The sequence below is a fragment of the Tursiops truncatus genome, chromosome 12 (genome assembly GCF_011762595.2).
Source record: "Tursiops truncatus isolate mTurTru1 chromosome 12, mTurTru1.mat.Y, whole genome shotgun sequence".
Classification (NCBI taxonomy): domain Eukaryota; kingdom Metazoa; phylum Chordata; class Mammalia; order Artiodactyla; family Delphinidae; genus Tursiops; species Tursiops truncatus.
Window position 1 is genome coordinate 2,474,884 of NC_047045.1, and position 17,638 is coordinate 2,492,521.

General features: G+C 35.2%; 1 protein-coding gene across 1 annotated transcript in view; it reads right to left on the minus strand.

Moving 5' to 3' along the window:
* EYS (eyes shut homolog) overlaps positions 1–17,638 on the minus strand; it is a 1,685,417-nt gene that overhangs the window by 1,045,792 nt on the left and 621,987 nt on the right. The window contains exon 20 of the mRNA XM_033867388.2: positions 15,954–16,144. Within this exon, the coding sequence (XP_033723279.1) occupies positions 15,954–16,144 (191 nt within the window). The remainder of the gene's footprint in view (positions 1–15,953; positions 16,145–17,638) is intronic.

Consider the following 17,638-nt stretch of genomic DNA (forward strand, 5'->3'; position numbering starts at 1 on the left):
CTAGTAAAAGTGATCATCAACATTTTACTTAATTTCATGCTTTATTTGTTAAGTAAATTAAAAGAGTGATAGGAGTCAAGGGCAGAATAGGAGGACATGGAGTTCGCCTCTCCTCACTAATACATTAGGAATATATCTACAAATGGAACAGTTCTCAGAGAGCACCAGCTGAACACTAGCAGAGGACCTTGGATACCTAAAAGGACAAGAAAACTCCCCATGTAACTGGGTAGGATGAAAGAAAGAAAAAGAGAAAAGAGGAAATGGGCTGGGACCTGCACCCCTGGGGGAGACCTAAAGAAAAGAAGAGGTTCCCACACTCAGGAAAGCCCCCTGCCTAGTGGTAAGATCAGCTGGGACAGAGAGGGATTGGAAGGGGAAGCAGCAAATGGTCAGTGGCAAGCAGGACAGAGTAAGACCCATGCAGATTGTCCATGACACAGCTCTACGCCTGAGTCGTGTGTCTCCTGGTGCGGAGGGGGTTGGGTGCTGGAATGTGGGATTTGGAGAGCAGACTCAAGGAGGGAACAGCTGTTGGCTATGAAGAGACAGCCTGAAGGGACAGCAGTATGGAGCTCCATTACTGGGAAAATGTGTGGAAGGAGCCCAAGCCACCATAGAAGCAGGGTGCCATTGTTCAGTGGCATGCAATGAGCAGGGCCACCATTGCAGCCCCTTTCCCCATGCACCAGCCCTTGCCTCTATGGGCACTAGGAGGGGTGCCCACCTGAGCAGGCTTACCGTCCCCTCCCTGCCAAAGCCTCTTCTGGCTGCTCCAGCCCCAGCAGGCTCACAGGCTGCTCCTGTCAAAGCCTCCTGTGGCTTTACCAGCCTGGCTTCACCAGGCAGGCCCGCATGCCCCGCCTGTCACTACCTCCACCCCCACCTGCCTGGGTGGGGACAGGTGCTCTGGGACAGCCTCAGGAGCAGATACTGGTGGAAGGAACACATTCAGAGGTGGGGTTGAAACCACAGCTGAGCCACAGGGGCTGTGTCACTAAGGCAGAAGAACTGAAATCTCTCTTCGGATTCACACCCCTACTGCTGGCTTTGTAAATTCAGCGCCTATAGAGCATCTGAATGGATGAGTATTCTCACAGCTGAGATAGGTCTAGCTGTAGCAGTTGTGGACTTGGTTGACACACACAGGTGGGGACTGAACCAGGTCAGAATCTGAGCTGCCTCTATAGCTCCCATAGAGTGTTCAGGGACACGATTACTGTAGTCCTGGGACCTCATTTTGGTGGATCTGTGCTGGTGGTCTGGTGAAAACAACATGTGAGAGACACCAGGGCCAATTGCTGGCATGCCCACAGTTAAGGTGGAGCTGAGAGCAGTGCCAACAACAGTGTAATTTGTGGGCCAGCACAGCAGGTGAAAAGTGACACAACAGAGCACACTCACAGGTGAACAGCTCCAGAGGAGGACAACTCAGTGGCTTCTCTAACAGTGGGAGTGCTCCATGCCTGCCTACCTCACACTGCAGATCAGAAACAGATCTGGGGACCTCTACTCCAACAGCTAGGGAGCAAACCCCACCCCTGACAGGGCAGTGACAACCACAGAGCAAAGGGGAGGCTCCACTCAATATCCAGGACAGGCTAAGGTCACCACAACATCAGTCATACCTCCAATCAAGAGGATAATGGCCAGCATGCATTGAGGAAAGAGGTGGCAGACCTCTCTAAAACAGGCCTTGCATCAAAAAATATTAACACACAGGGACCACACAGGGACATTCCCACATAAAAAGAGCCATCCAAGACAGTCTGAGGGTCAGACAACAAGAGGAAGAACGACCAGAGCATTTAATTTGAGGGCCAGTGGGACCTGAGTGCAGGAGCTCCACAGGATTGGGGGAAACTGAGACTCCACTCTTGGGGGGTGCACACAAGACCTCACGTTTATTGGGACTCAGCACAAAGCAACACTTCCATGGGAACTGGGGCTATGGAAGTTCCCCCACAGTTCCCTTTCACTGTGGGGGAAAGGACACGGGTGGCTGAGGCCCCAGAGAATATTGATTGGCATAAGCTCTCCAAGATGCCCCTAATTCGGCACCCAGACCTGGATGCACTCAACAGCTTACAGGCTCCAGTGCTTGAATACCTCATGCCAAACAACAAGCAAGACAGGAACACAGCCACATCCAAAAGCAGACAGGCTACCTAAAGTCATACTGAGCTCTTAATTACCACAAAACAGCATTTGACATGGCCCTGCCCATCAGAGGGACAAGACCCAGCTCCACCCACCAGAGGGCAGGCACCAGTCCCTCCCACCAGGAAGCCTACACAAGCCCCTGGACCAACCTCACATACCAGGGGACAGAGACCAGAAGCAAGAGGAACTATGATCTTGGAGCTTGCAGAAATGAGACCACAAACACAGAACACTAGATGAAATGAGATGACAGAGAAATATGTTGCAAATGAAGAAACAAGACAAAAACCCACAAGATCAAATAAATGAAGAGGAGATAGGCAATCTACCCAAAAAAGAATTCAGAGTAATTATAGTAAAGATGATCCAAAATCTTGGAAAAAGAATAGAGGCATGGATTGAGAAGATACACGAAATGATCAACCAGGAGCTAGAAGATTTAAAGAACAACAAAAACAACAACAACAAAAAAAGCAAAGAGAGGCAGAGAGAGATGAACAATACAGTAATTGAAATGAAAAATATATTAAAAGGAATCAATAGCAGAATAAATGAGGCAAAGGATTGCATAGCTGAGCTGGAAGACAGAGTAATGTAAACCACTGCCTCAGAACAGAATAAAGAAAATGGGATGAAAAGAAATGAGGACAGTCTCAGAATTCTGGGACAACATTAAATGCACCAACATTTGCATTATAAGGGTCCCAGACAGAGAAGAGAAAGAGAAAGGGCCTTAGAAAATATTTGAAGATATTATAGCCAGAAACTTCCCTAACATGAGAAAGGAAACACTCACTCAAGTCAAGGAAGCTCAGATCATCCCATACAGGATGAACCCCAGAAAGAACATGTTGACACACATATTAGTCAAACTAACAAAAATTAAATACAAAGAAAATATATTAGAAGCAACAAGGGAAAATCAACACATAATATACAAGGGAATACCCATAAGGTTGTCAGCTGATTTTTCATCAGAAACTCTGCAGGCCAGAAGGGAGTGACACAATATATTTCAAGTGATGAAAGGGAAAACCTACACCCCAGAATACTCGACCAAGAAAGGCTCTAATTCAGATTTGACAGAGAAATCAAAAGCTTTACAGACAAGCAAAAGCTAAGAGAATTTAGCACCACCAAACCAGCTTTATAATAAATGGTAAAGAAACCTCTCTAGGTAGGGAAAGAAGCCAGCAACTTAAAACAAATTGTACACATACAGATTGCTATGTCAAAACCTCATGGGAACAGCAAACCAAAAAACTACAATAGATACACACACACAAAAGAAGAAGCAGCCCAAACAGAACATCAAAGATAGTTATCAAATGACAAGAGAAAAGAACAAAGGAAGAAGGTAATAAAAAAGATCTACAAGAACAAACCCAAAACAACTAAGAAAATGGTAATAGGAACATGCATGTCAATAATTACCTTAAATGAAAATGGATTAAATGATCCAGTCAAAAGACACAGACTGGCTGAATGGATATAAAAACAAGATCTGTATATGCTGTCTACAAGAGACCCACTTCAAATCTAGGGACACATAGAGACTGAGAGTGAGGGGATGGATACAGGTATTACATGCAAATGGAAACTCATATCAGACAAAATAAACTTTTAAATAAAGACTGTTACAAGAGACAAGGAAGGACAGTACATAATGATCAAAGGATCAATCCAAGAAAAAGATATAATAGTTGTAAATATATATGCCCACAACATAGGTGCACCTCAATATATAAGGCAAATGCTAACAGCCATAAAAGGGGAAATCAACACCAACACAATAATAGTGGGGGATTTCAACACCACAATTACACCAAAAGACAGATCATCGAAACAGAAAATAAATAAGGAAATACAAGCCTTAAATGACACATTAGACCAGATAGACTTCAGTGATATTTATAGGATATTCCATTCAAGAGCAAGAGAATATACTTTCTTCTCAAGTACACATGGAACATTCTCTAGGGTAGATGACATCTTGGGTCAAGAATCAAGCCTCAGTAATTTTTTTAATTTATTTATTTTTTTTGCGGTACGTGGGCCTCTGGATGTTGTGCCCTCTCCTGTTGCAGAGCACAGGTTCCGGATGCGCAGGCTTAGCAGCCATGGCTCATGGGCCCAGCCACTCTGTGGCATGTGGTATCTTCCAGGACTGGGGCACGAACCCGTGTCCCCTGCATTGGCAGATGGACTCTCAACCACTGCGCCACCAGGGAAGGCTGAGCCTCAGTAAATTTAAGAAAATTTAAATCATACCAAGCATCTTTTCTGACCATGATGCTATGAGACTACAAATTAATTACAGGAAAAAGAAATGTAAAAAACACAAACACGTTGAAGATAAACAATATGTTACTAAATAACCAATATATCACTGAAGAAATCAAAGAGGAAATCAAAAAATACCTTGAAACAAATGAAAATGAAAACACCATGATCCAAAACCTTGGGGTTGAAGCAAAACCAGTTCTAAGAGGGATGCTTATAGTAATACAATCTTACCTCAGGAAACAAGAAAAATCTCAAATAAACAACCTAACTTTACATCTAAAGCAACTAGAGAGAGAAAAACAAATAAAACCCAAAGTTAATAGAAGGAAAGAAATCATAAATATCAGAGCAGAAATAAATGAAATAGAGAAGAAGAAAACAATAACAAAGATCAATGAAACTAAAAGATGCTTCTTTGAGAAGATAAACAAAATTGATAAAACTTTACCCAGTCTTATCAGGAACAAAAGACAGAGGACTCAAATCAATAAAATTAGAAATGAAAAAGGAGAAGTTGCAACTGACACCACAGAACTTCAAAGGTGATAAGAGACTACTACAAGCAAGTATATGCCAATTAAATGGACAAACTAGAAAAAATGGACAAATTCTTAGAAAGGTAAACATTCTAAGACTGAACCAGTAAGAAATAGAAAATGTGAACAAGCCCATCTCAAGTACTGAAATTGAAATTTTAAAACTTCCATCAAACAAAGTCCAGGACCAGATGGCTTCACAGGCAAATTCCATTAAACATTTAAAGAAGAGGTAACACCTATCCTTCTGAAACTCTTCCAAAAATTTCAGAAGAAACACTCCCAAGCTCATTCTATGAGGCCACCATCACCCTGATACCAAAACCAGGTAAAGATATCACAAAAAATGAAAGTTACAGGCCAGTATCACTGATGTACATAGATTCAAAAATTCTCAACAGATACTAGCAAAGATAATCAAACAACACATTAGAGGGATCATACACCATGATCAAGTGGGATTTATCCAAGGGATGAAAGGATTCTTTAATATACACAAATCAATCAATGTGATACACCACATTAACAAACTGAAGAATAAAAACCATATGATTATCTTAATAGATGCAGAAAAAGCTTTTGACCAAATTCAATACCCATTTATGATTAAAAACTCTCCAGAAGGTGGGCATAGAGGAAACCTACCCCAACGTGATAAGGGCTATATATGACAAACCCACAGCAAATGTCATTCTCAACAGTGAAAAACTGAAAACATTTCCTCTAAGATCAGAATAAGACAAGTATGTCCATACTCACCACTTTTATTTAACATAGTTTTGGAAGTCCTAGTCACAGCAATTAGAGAAGATAAAGAAATAAAAGGAATCCAAATTGGAAAAAAGAAGTAAAACTGTCACCGTTTGCAGATGACATGATACTATACATGGAAAATCCTAAAGATGCTACCAGAAACTACTAGAGCTTATCAGTGAATTTGGTAAACATGAAGGATACAAAATTAATACAGAAAAATCTCTTGCATTCCTATACATTCAGAGGAAAAGATCAGAAAGAGAAATTAAGGAAACAAACCAATTTATGATCACATCAAAAAGAATAAAATACCTAGGAATAAATCTACCTAAGGAGACAAAGACCTGTACTCAGAAAACTATATGATATTGATGAAATAAATCAAAGATGACACAAACAGATGGAGAGATATACCACGTTCTTGAATTGGAAGAATCAACATTATCAAAATGAGTATACTACCCAAAGAAATCTACAGATTCAATACAATCCCTATCAAATTACCAATGGCATTTTTCACAGAATTAGAACAAAAATTTACAATTTGTATGGAAACACAAAAGACCCTGAATAGCCAAAGCAATCTTGAGAAAGAAAAATGGAGCTGGAGTAATCAGGCTGCCTGACTTCAGACTATACTACAAAGCTACAGTCATCAAAACAGTATGGTACCAGCACAAAAACAGAAACATAGATCAATGGAACAAGATAGACAGTCCAGAGGAATACTCACGTACCTATGGTCAACTAATCTGACAAAGGAGGCAAGAATATACAATGGAGAAAAGACAATCTCTTCAATAAGTGGTGCTAGGAAAACTGAACAGCTACATGTAAAAGAGATACTAAAATACTCCCTAACACCATACACAAAAATAAACTCAAAGTGGATTAAAGACCTAAAAGTAAGGTTAGGTACTATAAAACTCTTAGAAGAAAACATAGGGAGAACACTCTCTGCCACTAATCAGAGTAAGATCTTTTCTGATCCACCTCCTAGAGTAGTGAAAATAAAAACAGAAATAAACAAATAGGACCTAATTAAACTCAAAAGCTTTTGTACAGCAAAGGACACCATAAACAAAAAAGACAACCCACAGAATGGGAGAAAATATTTGCAACCAAAGGAAACAACAAAGGGTTAATTTTCAAAATATATAAACAGCTCATGCAGCTCAATAACAAAAAAACAAACCACCCAATCAAAAAATGGGTGGAAGACCTAAGTAGACATTTCTCCAAAGAAGACATACAGATGGCCAAAAAGCACATGAAAATATGTTTTTCACTAATTATTAGAGAAATGTAAATCAAAACTATGAGATATCACCTCACAACTGTCAGAATGCCATCATCAAAAAACTTATAAACTATAAATGCTGGAGAGGGTATGGAGAAAAGGGAACTCTCCTACGCTGTTGGTGGAAATGTAAATTGGTACAGACACTATGGAGAACAGTACAGAGGTTTCTTATAAAAGTAATAATACAACTACCATGTGATCCAGCAATTCCACTCCTGGACATATGTCTGGAGAAAGCCATAATTCGAAAAGATATATGCATCCCAATGTTTATTGCAGCACTATTTGCAATAGTGAAGACATGGAAGCAGCCTAAATGTCCATTGACATGGAATGAATAAAGAAGATGTGGCACGTGTACAATGGAATATTACTCAGCCATAAAAAAATAAAATAAAATAATGCCATTTGTAGCAACCAGGATGGACCTAGAGATTGTCATACTGAGTGAAGTAAGTCAGACAGAGAAGGACAAATATTCTATGATATCGCTTATATGTGGAATCTAAAAAAAAAGATACAAATGAACTTATTTACAAAACAGAAATAGAGTTACAGATGTAGAAAACAATCTTACGGTTACCATTGGGAGGGGGGGAAGGATAAATGGGAGACTGGGATTGACATATACACACTACTATATATATAATAAGTAAATAAAAAGGACCTACTGTATAGCATAGGACACTGTACTCAATACTCTGTAATGGCCTATATGGGAAAAGGATCTAAAAAAGAATGGATATATGTATTTGTATAACAGATTCACTTTGCTGTACACCGAAAACTAACACAACATTGTAAATCAACTATACTCCATAGATAAATAAATAAGTAAATAAGAAGAGTGGTATATAACAATTCCTTTTTTTTTCTTTTTTTTTTTTTTTTTTTTGCGGTACGCTGGCCTCTCACTGCTGTGGCCTCTCCCATTGTGGAGCACAGGCTCTGGATGTGCAGGCTCAGTGGCCATGGCTCACAGGCCCATCCGCTCCGCGGCATGTGGGATCTTCCCGGACCAGGATATGAACCTGTGTTCCCCACATCGGCAGGCGGACTCTCAACTACTGCGCCACCAGGGAAGCCCAACAATTCCCTCTTTTTAACCACAATTTAAATGGTGAACATTTTTTTCCTTTTTCTTTTTTTTTGGTTTGGTTTTTTTTCTTCTATTTTTCTCATATTACCTCCTGCAGAAAAGCATAAAATTCATTAACTTTCTGGGCATAAGGTCCAACTGACCGTCATCAATGCAGAATTATTAGTGTCATAAATCTCTCTAATACAGTTAAATTGTCTAATTTTCCCTTCCTCTTTTCTTCTGGTTCCAAGAAATACTGAATCTCACATTACTATGTTCTGATACGTATATGCTCCTCTTCAGCTCTTTTGAACTTCATAGTCATGTCAAGTGAATATATATATATATATATATATATATATATATATATATATATACACTTTATAGACGTTAACCAATTTAAGACTATTTCTACTTCATGTTAAGGAAAGAGATCTGGTTATATCTCTGTATTTATCTATTCTGGTGCATATTCTCAAAGATATTTAAAGATGCACAAAGAATTTACACATCTGTGATTTGAGATTAAAACTAATTTTCAAGTTTGAAATGGCACAATCATCCTACAAAAACTTACCACGTACATACTAACTTCTGCAACAGTCTTTATAACTTATAAGAATTTCTTTAAGGAAATATAAATTAAGCTATGATTTTTAAACTTTGAGATTCTAACTTCAATGATATTGTTTTGTACAAGTGGTTTTCCAAGAAATACTTGTTGAATTAAATTATATAATAATTAGGTTTACAATAAAATTCATGTTTTCCCCAGTTCTAATATTATTTTTTTTTAATTAACTGAATATTTGCCTGCAAAATATAGCAGTCACCAAAGTTCATAATTTTATGAGAATAAACTATTAATATTCTTTAATACTTACTAGATTTAGTACTTATTAGATTAAATGAGAGTGATCTTATTTTATACAGATATTAATAAACTAAAGTGATGTTAATTGTGTCTCCAAGTGGAATAAAAATTCACATATTTAAATCTTGATGAAATAGAGCAAACTCTATGAGCATTTTATAGAATCATAACTCTCATATGGAATAAACATGCCTTCTCTGTCACTAATTTAAATTTTCTAACACAAAAACTTCAGTTTTCTTTGGATTTCTACCATCACATTTGGTGTGTTTGACATTGCTTTGTGTTTAAAATAACCTAGATTTATCTTTTAAAAAGTAATGATATGATTATGTATTATTGCCAGAAACTTTGAAAGGGAAACTACAATACAAACGCTCAAAGTTTAATAATAGAGTTTTACTTATTTACCTGTGGAATGACAAAGAAAAGTATATATCATAACACTAAACAGAGAAGAAAACGCAATGCATTATGTTTAAATTCAATTACAAAGGTTATGTAAATTTTAATGTAATTCTACTTTAATGTTTTATTATGATGTATATTTAGTAAATTTATATTTTAGGGTGATTTATTAATAATGTTTGGAAAAACTGTAATGAAGTGTTAAAGACTTAGCAGTTCACTTCATTTGGAGAAAAATTGTTTAATGTATAATATAACAAATATCCCAAGGAAATGAGAAATTCCGGTGATTGTCTATAATCACAGGCAGAGAAAAATATTTAGTGGTTATTACAAGTGTTGTGATTGTTTACAGGGTCATCAAAAGGAGTCAATTTTATTTTGTGAAATAAAATTGAAAATAAATGTTAAGAAAATATATCCTACATTTTAATATAGCAAAACATCTACTAATTTGATTAATAAAATATATATTTAATGTAAAATTATATTGCATTAAAGCATTTCATGTATAGCAATCAAAACCATCAAATTTAAAAAACTGAGTCTCTTCACGTTCTTAAGCCATGTGCTAAAATATCAAATATAATGTCCATACAGTAGGCTTCCTAAGGAAAGTTGGTCCTGCTTATTATCCTATCCCTTGCAATATTTGATAAGGCAAAATAATGTAATTTATTTTTCTCATAAATGGATTTTTCTTATTAATTTATTTTTTGATTCTTGATCAAAGGTTTATTTTTTTGGAGTGAGATAATTAAAAACAGTTTAAATTTAAAGTATTACATGGTTTAGCTAATATTTTTGAAAACATAATATCTATGTACTGGAAAATCATCTAACTGTGGCTGTTAAAATACAGATATTTCATTCCAAGTTATAAATCAAATTAACTTGCAGCAAATGTGATTGATGATTGTTGAAAAAGGGTTATTGTTGCATAAATACCCTTACCCTGTAACCTTCGCAAGTTACCTACCATCTCTGAGCTTTCAACCCTGATTTTTTCTATCCAAGCATATAGAGAAGTATCAAATATCCTTCCTCAAGGATAATACAAGTGGATTCAGGAAGTCTTACTTATCTCAGATGTTTCACTTAACAGTACGTTATGGTTGCTGAGGTCCTATAATTAATAATTCACTAGTTTTTACTGATGTTATTGATTTTTTTGTAAAAGGAAAGATACTAATGTGAGGAATTAAACATTGTTTACCAACCTTTTAACATAATACAGTCAGTATTGATATGAATTAATTATGCTCACTTCATGGAAGAAAGTGTAATGATGCTTAGGTGAATGAGAAGGGAAAGAATGTGAAGTACTTCAAGAATAAGGAGGTTATGACCAAGGAGAGTTGGATTTGAAAAAAGCATCAGAGTAAAGGGACATTTGCAGCTAGAGGGTGGGAAGTCATGTAGGATGGAGGGGGCTCTACAATGCCAGAGGCAGAGAACTCCAAGGGAAAAAATGCTTGCAATAGGATTTCACATATTAAAAAACAAAACTAAGTACCTTTGTATCTAAGTGCTTTGCTATAAATTATTTGCTGTATTCTTTACAATATACATGGTGCCAGAGAAATAAGTTATGTATAGTGTCTTTACTTCTTTCTATAGTCCCCTGCTGTGTGATTCTAATCTGTATTTTAGTGTAATTTCAACATAGTTTTTATGTTTTAATAAAACTTGAACACATTAAAATGCTATTAAACTGTTACACATGGTTAATAATACTTATGGACTTCTGAAAGTAGCTATTATTAAACTGAACAAAGTCATTAATGTCTTTAAACTTTGCACCAGGATATAAAGTACAAAACAGATGTCTAACTGCATCTAGAGAATAGTAATGATATCTGACTATGTATGTTTCTTCTTTTTTTTACCATATATTTTTACTGTATCTTTTATATTTTTTATTTTAAATTAAAAAGTACTTTAATAAAAATAAAAGAGTAATGCATTGGATTCTAGTATGTACTTTCCCAGTAATCGTGACTGTAGGCAGTTGACAGAATATAAACCTCAGGCCTTTGTGTCTTCATCTATCTCTATAATCTTCTTCAGCCCTAAAATTCAATGAGTAAATAAGAAACATCCATTTGCATTTAAGACTAGAAATGCAATCTTAAGATATTGTATTTTCTGAACAAAAATATATTTTCATTTATTTTAGATAACAAATATAGTATGTGAATTGCAAAAATTTTTAAAAATGTCATCAGTTGTCAGTCACGTTTTTCTCTGTATTTTAAACATTCATATTGTTAATTTGATATCTCTTCATTGGGCAATATAAATTTACTCACTGAAGAGTCTGAACTGCTTAACACGTATATTAGTAAAAATAAGTTTTGATGTTTGAAATGCCCTTTCATTTCTCCAGAAATGATCTCCGAAGTATGGATATAGAATTTACTTGAACATTTAATATTACTATGCACGTAACAGCCCAGTAATGGTTTATCTAAAACTAATGTTAACTTATTTTGCTTGAAATGGTTAACTTACTTATGTCAGTATTCAAAGCACTATCACCTATATTATTTGTTCACAGTAATGAGGAAACTAACTATATATCACTGGCTTATTCATTTTACTGTCTTCAGGTTTAAGTAATCCTTTTTCTTTCTTCATTCTCTTATTTTCTATTGAAAGACTGTCTATGCCTTTCAGAATTTAACTACTATACTACTTCAGGAAGATGAATTAATACTAGCTACTCATTATACATCATTGTTGCAATTACAAAATAATCTAAAATAATCGAATGTCTTCATGAGAAAAATCAGTGATGAACACACTAGAAATCTAACACACCTTGGATCTGGAGAAGCCCAATAATTAAAATCAGAATAGTAACGTGGAGACGTTTAAATGCACACTTCATGCTCAGCAATTTCACCCTAGGTCTAAGCAGCCATGGCACATGTAGTGGAATAGGCTCCCTCAGGTGCACCTCTGCTCAGAGCTTCCTCTCCAGGCCTTAACTGGTCAGGCCTCTCACTTACAACTGTCTGGTAGACACAGGAGTGATTCAAGGAAGAAGAATCTGGCCACTATAGTTGGGATATGAAAGTGGTCTTACAAGACATCTGGATAACAGCAATAAAGTAGCCATATAATTGTTAGTAACTGAGACTCTGAATCAACTTAAAAAATTCTGTAATGATGACTGAAAAATTGAACACTTGAAATAAATTACTTTATAAACAGAAAATAATAATATGGTTTGTTAAGTGGGCATTACATTTACAATGAAATAAAATACCTATTTAAGAGTTCACATGCACTGAAAAGTAGAAGAAAATAAATAATATTCTCATAAGAAAAAAATTCAGAAAGACAGATAAGAGGTTGAGAAGTAAATATTAGAATTGAACAGAAATTTTTAAAAAGGATACAAAAAAGAGTGAAATGCATGAAAACCAGTTTTAAATTTGTGATTTGCAATATGTAACCAATATTAGTACCTGAAGAAGAATTAGTGAACCAGTATTAATGCACTAAAGAATAATAGAGGAATAATACAAGAAAACTTTCCAGACATGAATAAATGAAAAATATATGACATGGCATATTCCAATTAAATGCTTAAACATCAAAGATAAAAGGGAAAGGGATTAAATTGTAAGTTCTCAACTTGCCAGTCATTGGGATAAATATTTCACAAATCTTTTTTAATTAAAGAAGTTAAAAACCATGTCAGTTTCCAAGAAGGAAATGAATCAATTACATTCATAAAACATAATATTCTTGAAAGTAGGCCATTCTCTGCTGTATTTTCTGCAGTGACAGAGATGAAAGCAAAATAAAGCATCAAATGCATAATCCTCAGTCAACATAAGCTCTAAGAAGTGTGAACTTCACCAAGTTCTAATTCATATGTGAAGCCAAAATCACAAGATATTTTAGGTCGACATTTTCAGATTTTCCAGGAAATTTGAAATGGTAATACACTCTTTTTTTCAGATGTAATTACAAACATGGATTTCAATTGGAAGAAAATTTGTTCTCCTAAAATCACTAGGGAACCAATCGTATAGAATATTCTACAGATCATTGAGGGCTGAAATATTTTAATAAGGAACTTTACATCAAAAAAAGACTTCACGGGCTTCCCTGGTGGCGCAGTGGTTGAGAGTCCACCTGCCGATGCAGGGGACACGGGTTGGTGCCCCAGTCCGGGAAGATCCCACATGCCATGGAGCGGCTGGGCCCGTGAGCCATGGCCGCTGAGCCTGAGCATCCGGAACCTGTGCTCCGCAACGGGAGAGGCCACAGCAGTGAGAGGCCCGTGTACCACAAAAAAAAAAAATCAAAAACAAAAACAAAACAAAACAAAAAAGACTTCATGATAAATATTCTTAAAGTGAAAATTTATAGGTTTGGATAACTATTTTCCCAATTAAAATCAAACAAAATTTTGTGAGCTGATTAACAAATAAACCAGCAGTGAGAACCAAGACGTTAACTTTGATTTATATAAACGTTGAAGGAAAATGAGCACAGAGAAGACAAAAAAATATATATAGTTGATCACATTTTTAAGAGTAAGATTCTTTAAATTCAACTTGAAGAATGCAAAATAGGGATAAAAACAATAAATTTGATATATTATTAAAGTAAAAAAAATCATTATTTTATTATGGTTTAAATAACTATATCAAAAGCTAATTCTTAACCCACATACAAATCTGATGACTTAACATTCAAAACTCTCCTTCCCATAGTGTATGAGTTTTCTTTTGTAAAGAGACTGTCTGAAGACTGTGCTAACCTGAAACCACCTCTGATGGCTCCACCCAGTCACTGTGCAAGTCCCCTAGAATCTGCACCTCCCAGGCACTTACCTTTCACAGACTTTCAGGGGATTACACGCAGCTTGAATCAGCAGTGAAAATTTTGAAAACAGATGACTCTTTTAAATGTATTTGAATAACAGTGTAGCAATAATGAATGCTGACACTTGCCCCTGGGAGATGCCCAGGAGAAGAGGCAAGTGTCTTCATTCCAAATTCTGTCAGCTTCACACCTTAAGCAAGTCAGCCTAACTAGCCATGGATAATATCCCCCCAAAGGAACAATGATAGAGTAGCTTTTATAGAGCTTGATTTAACAAATACTACTCATGTTGTAAAAACATACATTTTTAGCTTTAGGTTCACTTATTTCTAATTTTTCCATTTACCATAATGGGTTTCCATGAATGGAATCTTGATTTGTAACATTATATTTACTGAGGATAAATGGTCAATGTACTGTTGCTGGCTTAATCCAGGTGCTGATTAGGTTATAACCTGGAGGGAGCTTGCTGTGGCAAAGTGATCATTTGTATAATTTCATTATTTGAAATTAGCCTTGATATTAGAAATATGTTTACTTTCTATACTTTATAAACCGCCAGAGTAAAATAAGCAAAATCCAAGCTCAAAAATACAAAATACGAGGTAACGCACACACACACATGCACACACACATTAGTAATGAAAATGGCACATCAGGCAATATGTAACAAAGAAAACCTGTGTCATAGTAATAAATACTGTGTGCATATGCTAAAAGAAAGATAATAATCTTAGGTTTATGTGAAATTAACATCTATGTGTGCCTTGTTAGAAATACAGCCCAAATAAAATGATACAGCAGGGTTTAAAATAAATAAAAGGCCAAGAACACAGCGTAGATATTGAACAAAAAAATATGGAAGTGGCAGTATTGAATATAAGGCAGATTATATTAATAATTTAAAGAGAAATAACTGATAAAATATAGAAATAATAATAAACTTTACTATTGAATAATTACGTTGCAAAATATACATGGTCAACCTTTCAGTAATTTAAGATATTTTGACAGAGACACAGTTGCTCACAGTTTTTAACTTAACCTCAACTTCTCACAAATCAGACTGACAGAAGAAAAGAGGTAAAGTGAGGGTGATTTTACATACCTGGGTTCAATTAATATTTTACAAATTGAAAAGATAATGACTAAATTCTCAAATGACCAACCAATTATATATATTACATAATCATAAATGACAAAGATAATGAAAATTCATCTCCTAGGAATTTTAAAAAGATACCTTAAATAATAATTGGTTTAAAAATACAGTGACAGATTAATTTGTTTTTATATATCTAAAATAAAAAAAAATATAATTGTTAAGATCTTAGAAGGTAAATGAATCTCTGGTTAAGAAACATGCTATAAATATGAACTATTTGTAAATCATTCATATGGTGTAATATTTAAGAAAGGGAATAAGAACCCAATTCTGGGAAAGAGAGGAGATATGAAAGTTACAAAATAAGGGTTGATTAAATTTGGGAGTTTGACTTGGGGTTGATATGAATACATGGTATTTGGTAAAATATACAAGCAATGTTTTTTTTAGAATTGATTTCAAATTTGGGATTACATTTCTAAAGACAAAAACTTACTTAAAACTTCGTTTCTGCATTTCAGAGTGCATTAGAGGGATGTTTACAAGCTTTCATAAATACATATGTAGTTGTTTGTGGATAAATAAATACTGACCTGCAATAAAAAGTGTGTCCAGGTCCATCAACACATATCCCTCCGTTAAGGCAGAGGACCACATTCAGATCATGCTCAGTACAACTGCTAACATTTACTTCACAATATGTACCATTTGGGCAAATGCAAGTAAAGCCATGGGCTGCCTTCTGACAGAAGCCTTCATTCATACAAGGGATGGATGTGCAGTCCTAAATTATGAAATAGAGAATCAAATTTGATTATTAGTGTTAAGACTAGAAATCTTATTAAAATTATATTTTTGTTTAAATATTTTTAAGAAACCGATATGCAAGCTTATCTGGTATTCCCTTCCTCTAAAAACAGAAATATTTATTTCTAGTAATAGATGTTTAACTTTTATCACCAGAAATACTTTTCAAATGTTTCATTGTGGATTTTTCAGAAAAAATAAACTTTATTAGACTTTATTAAATTATGTGTTATGTGAATAATACCAGCATTTCACTGACCCTTAGTATCCACATACAACCCCATTTGCCTGGCATAGCCCAAGTTTAACTCTGCTGTCTTTGGGTAATGATTAATAGTGTCTCATTAACTTTCAAAGGAATCTTGGGTTTGATTATATAATTAGAACAGACAATTCACTATTGATTTATGTCCCTCTGAAAAAAAGCATCTATAATATCTGAGTTTTTATTCCATTTACAATCTTTTTTCATCAGTATTAACAGGTATATATTTTTTTCAGCTTTATTGAGGTATAATTGATCAAAAAACTCTGTAATATATTTAAAGTGTACAGTGTGATGATTTGATATACATAAGCATTTTGAAAAGATTCAAAGTTATGGAGTTTATTAACACTATGGAGTAATTCACATATCCATCACCTTACATATTAACTTTTTTGTTGGGGGTGGAGTTAGTGAAACACAAGTGTTTCTTTTACAAATTTTAATTATACAGTACAGAATTATCAATTATATTCACCATGTTATATATTAGATTCCTAGAACTTATTCAACTTATAACTGAAAGTTTGTACCATTTTTCAGCCTCTCCCTATTTTTCCCACTCCCCTCCCCCCAGACCCTAACCCTCCAGGGCTCTGGCAACCACCATTCTATTCTCTGTTTCTATGAGCTCAACTTTTTAATTGAAATTTTTTTAGAATCCACATATAAGTGATATCATGTACATCTGTCTTTCAGTCTGGCTTATTTCACTTAGCCAAATGTCCTCCAGTTTCATCAGTGTTGTCACAAATGACAGGATTTCCTTCTCTTTTTAAGACTGAATATTATTCCACTCTATATATGGACACCATATTTTCTTTATCCAATCATCTATTCATGGACACTTAACATTGTTTTCATACCTTGCCTATTGTGCCTAATGCTTCAACAAACATGGGAGTGCAGATATCTCTTCAAATAACAGTTTCATTTCCTTTGAATATTTACCCAGATTTCGATTGCTGGATCATATGGTAGTTCTATTTGAAGTTCTTGAAAAACTTCCATACTGTTTTCCAAAGTGGCTGTACCGGTTTACATTCCCACCAACAGTGCACAAGGGTTCCCTTGTCTCTACATCCTTGCTGCATTTGTTATCTTCTCTTTTTGATAATAGACATACTAACAGGTGTGAGGCAATAGCTCATTGTAGTTTTGGCTTGCATTTCTGTGATGATTAGTGATGTTGAGCACATTTTAATA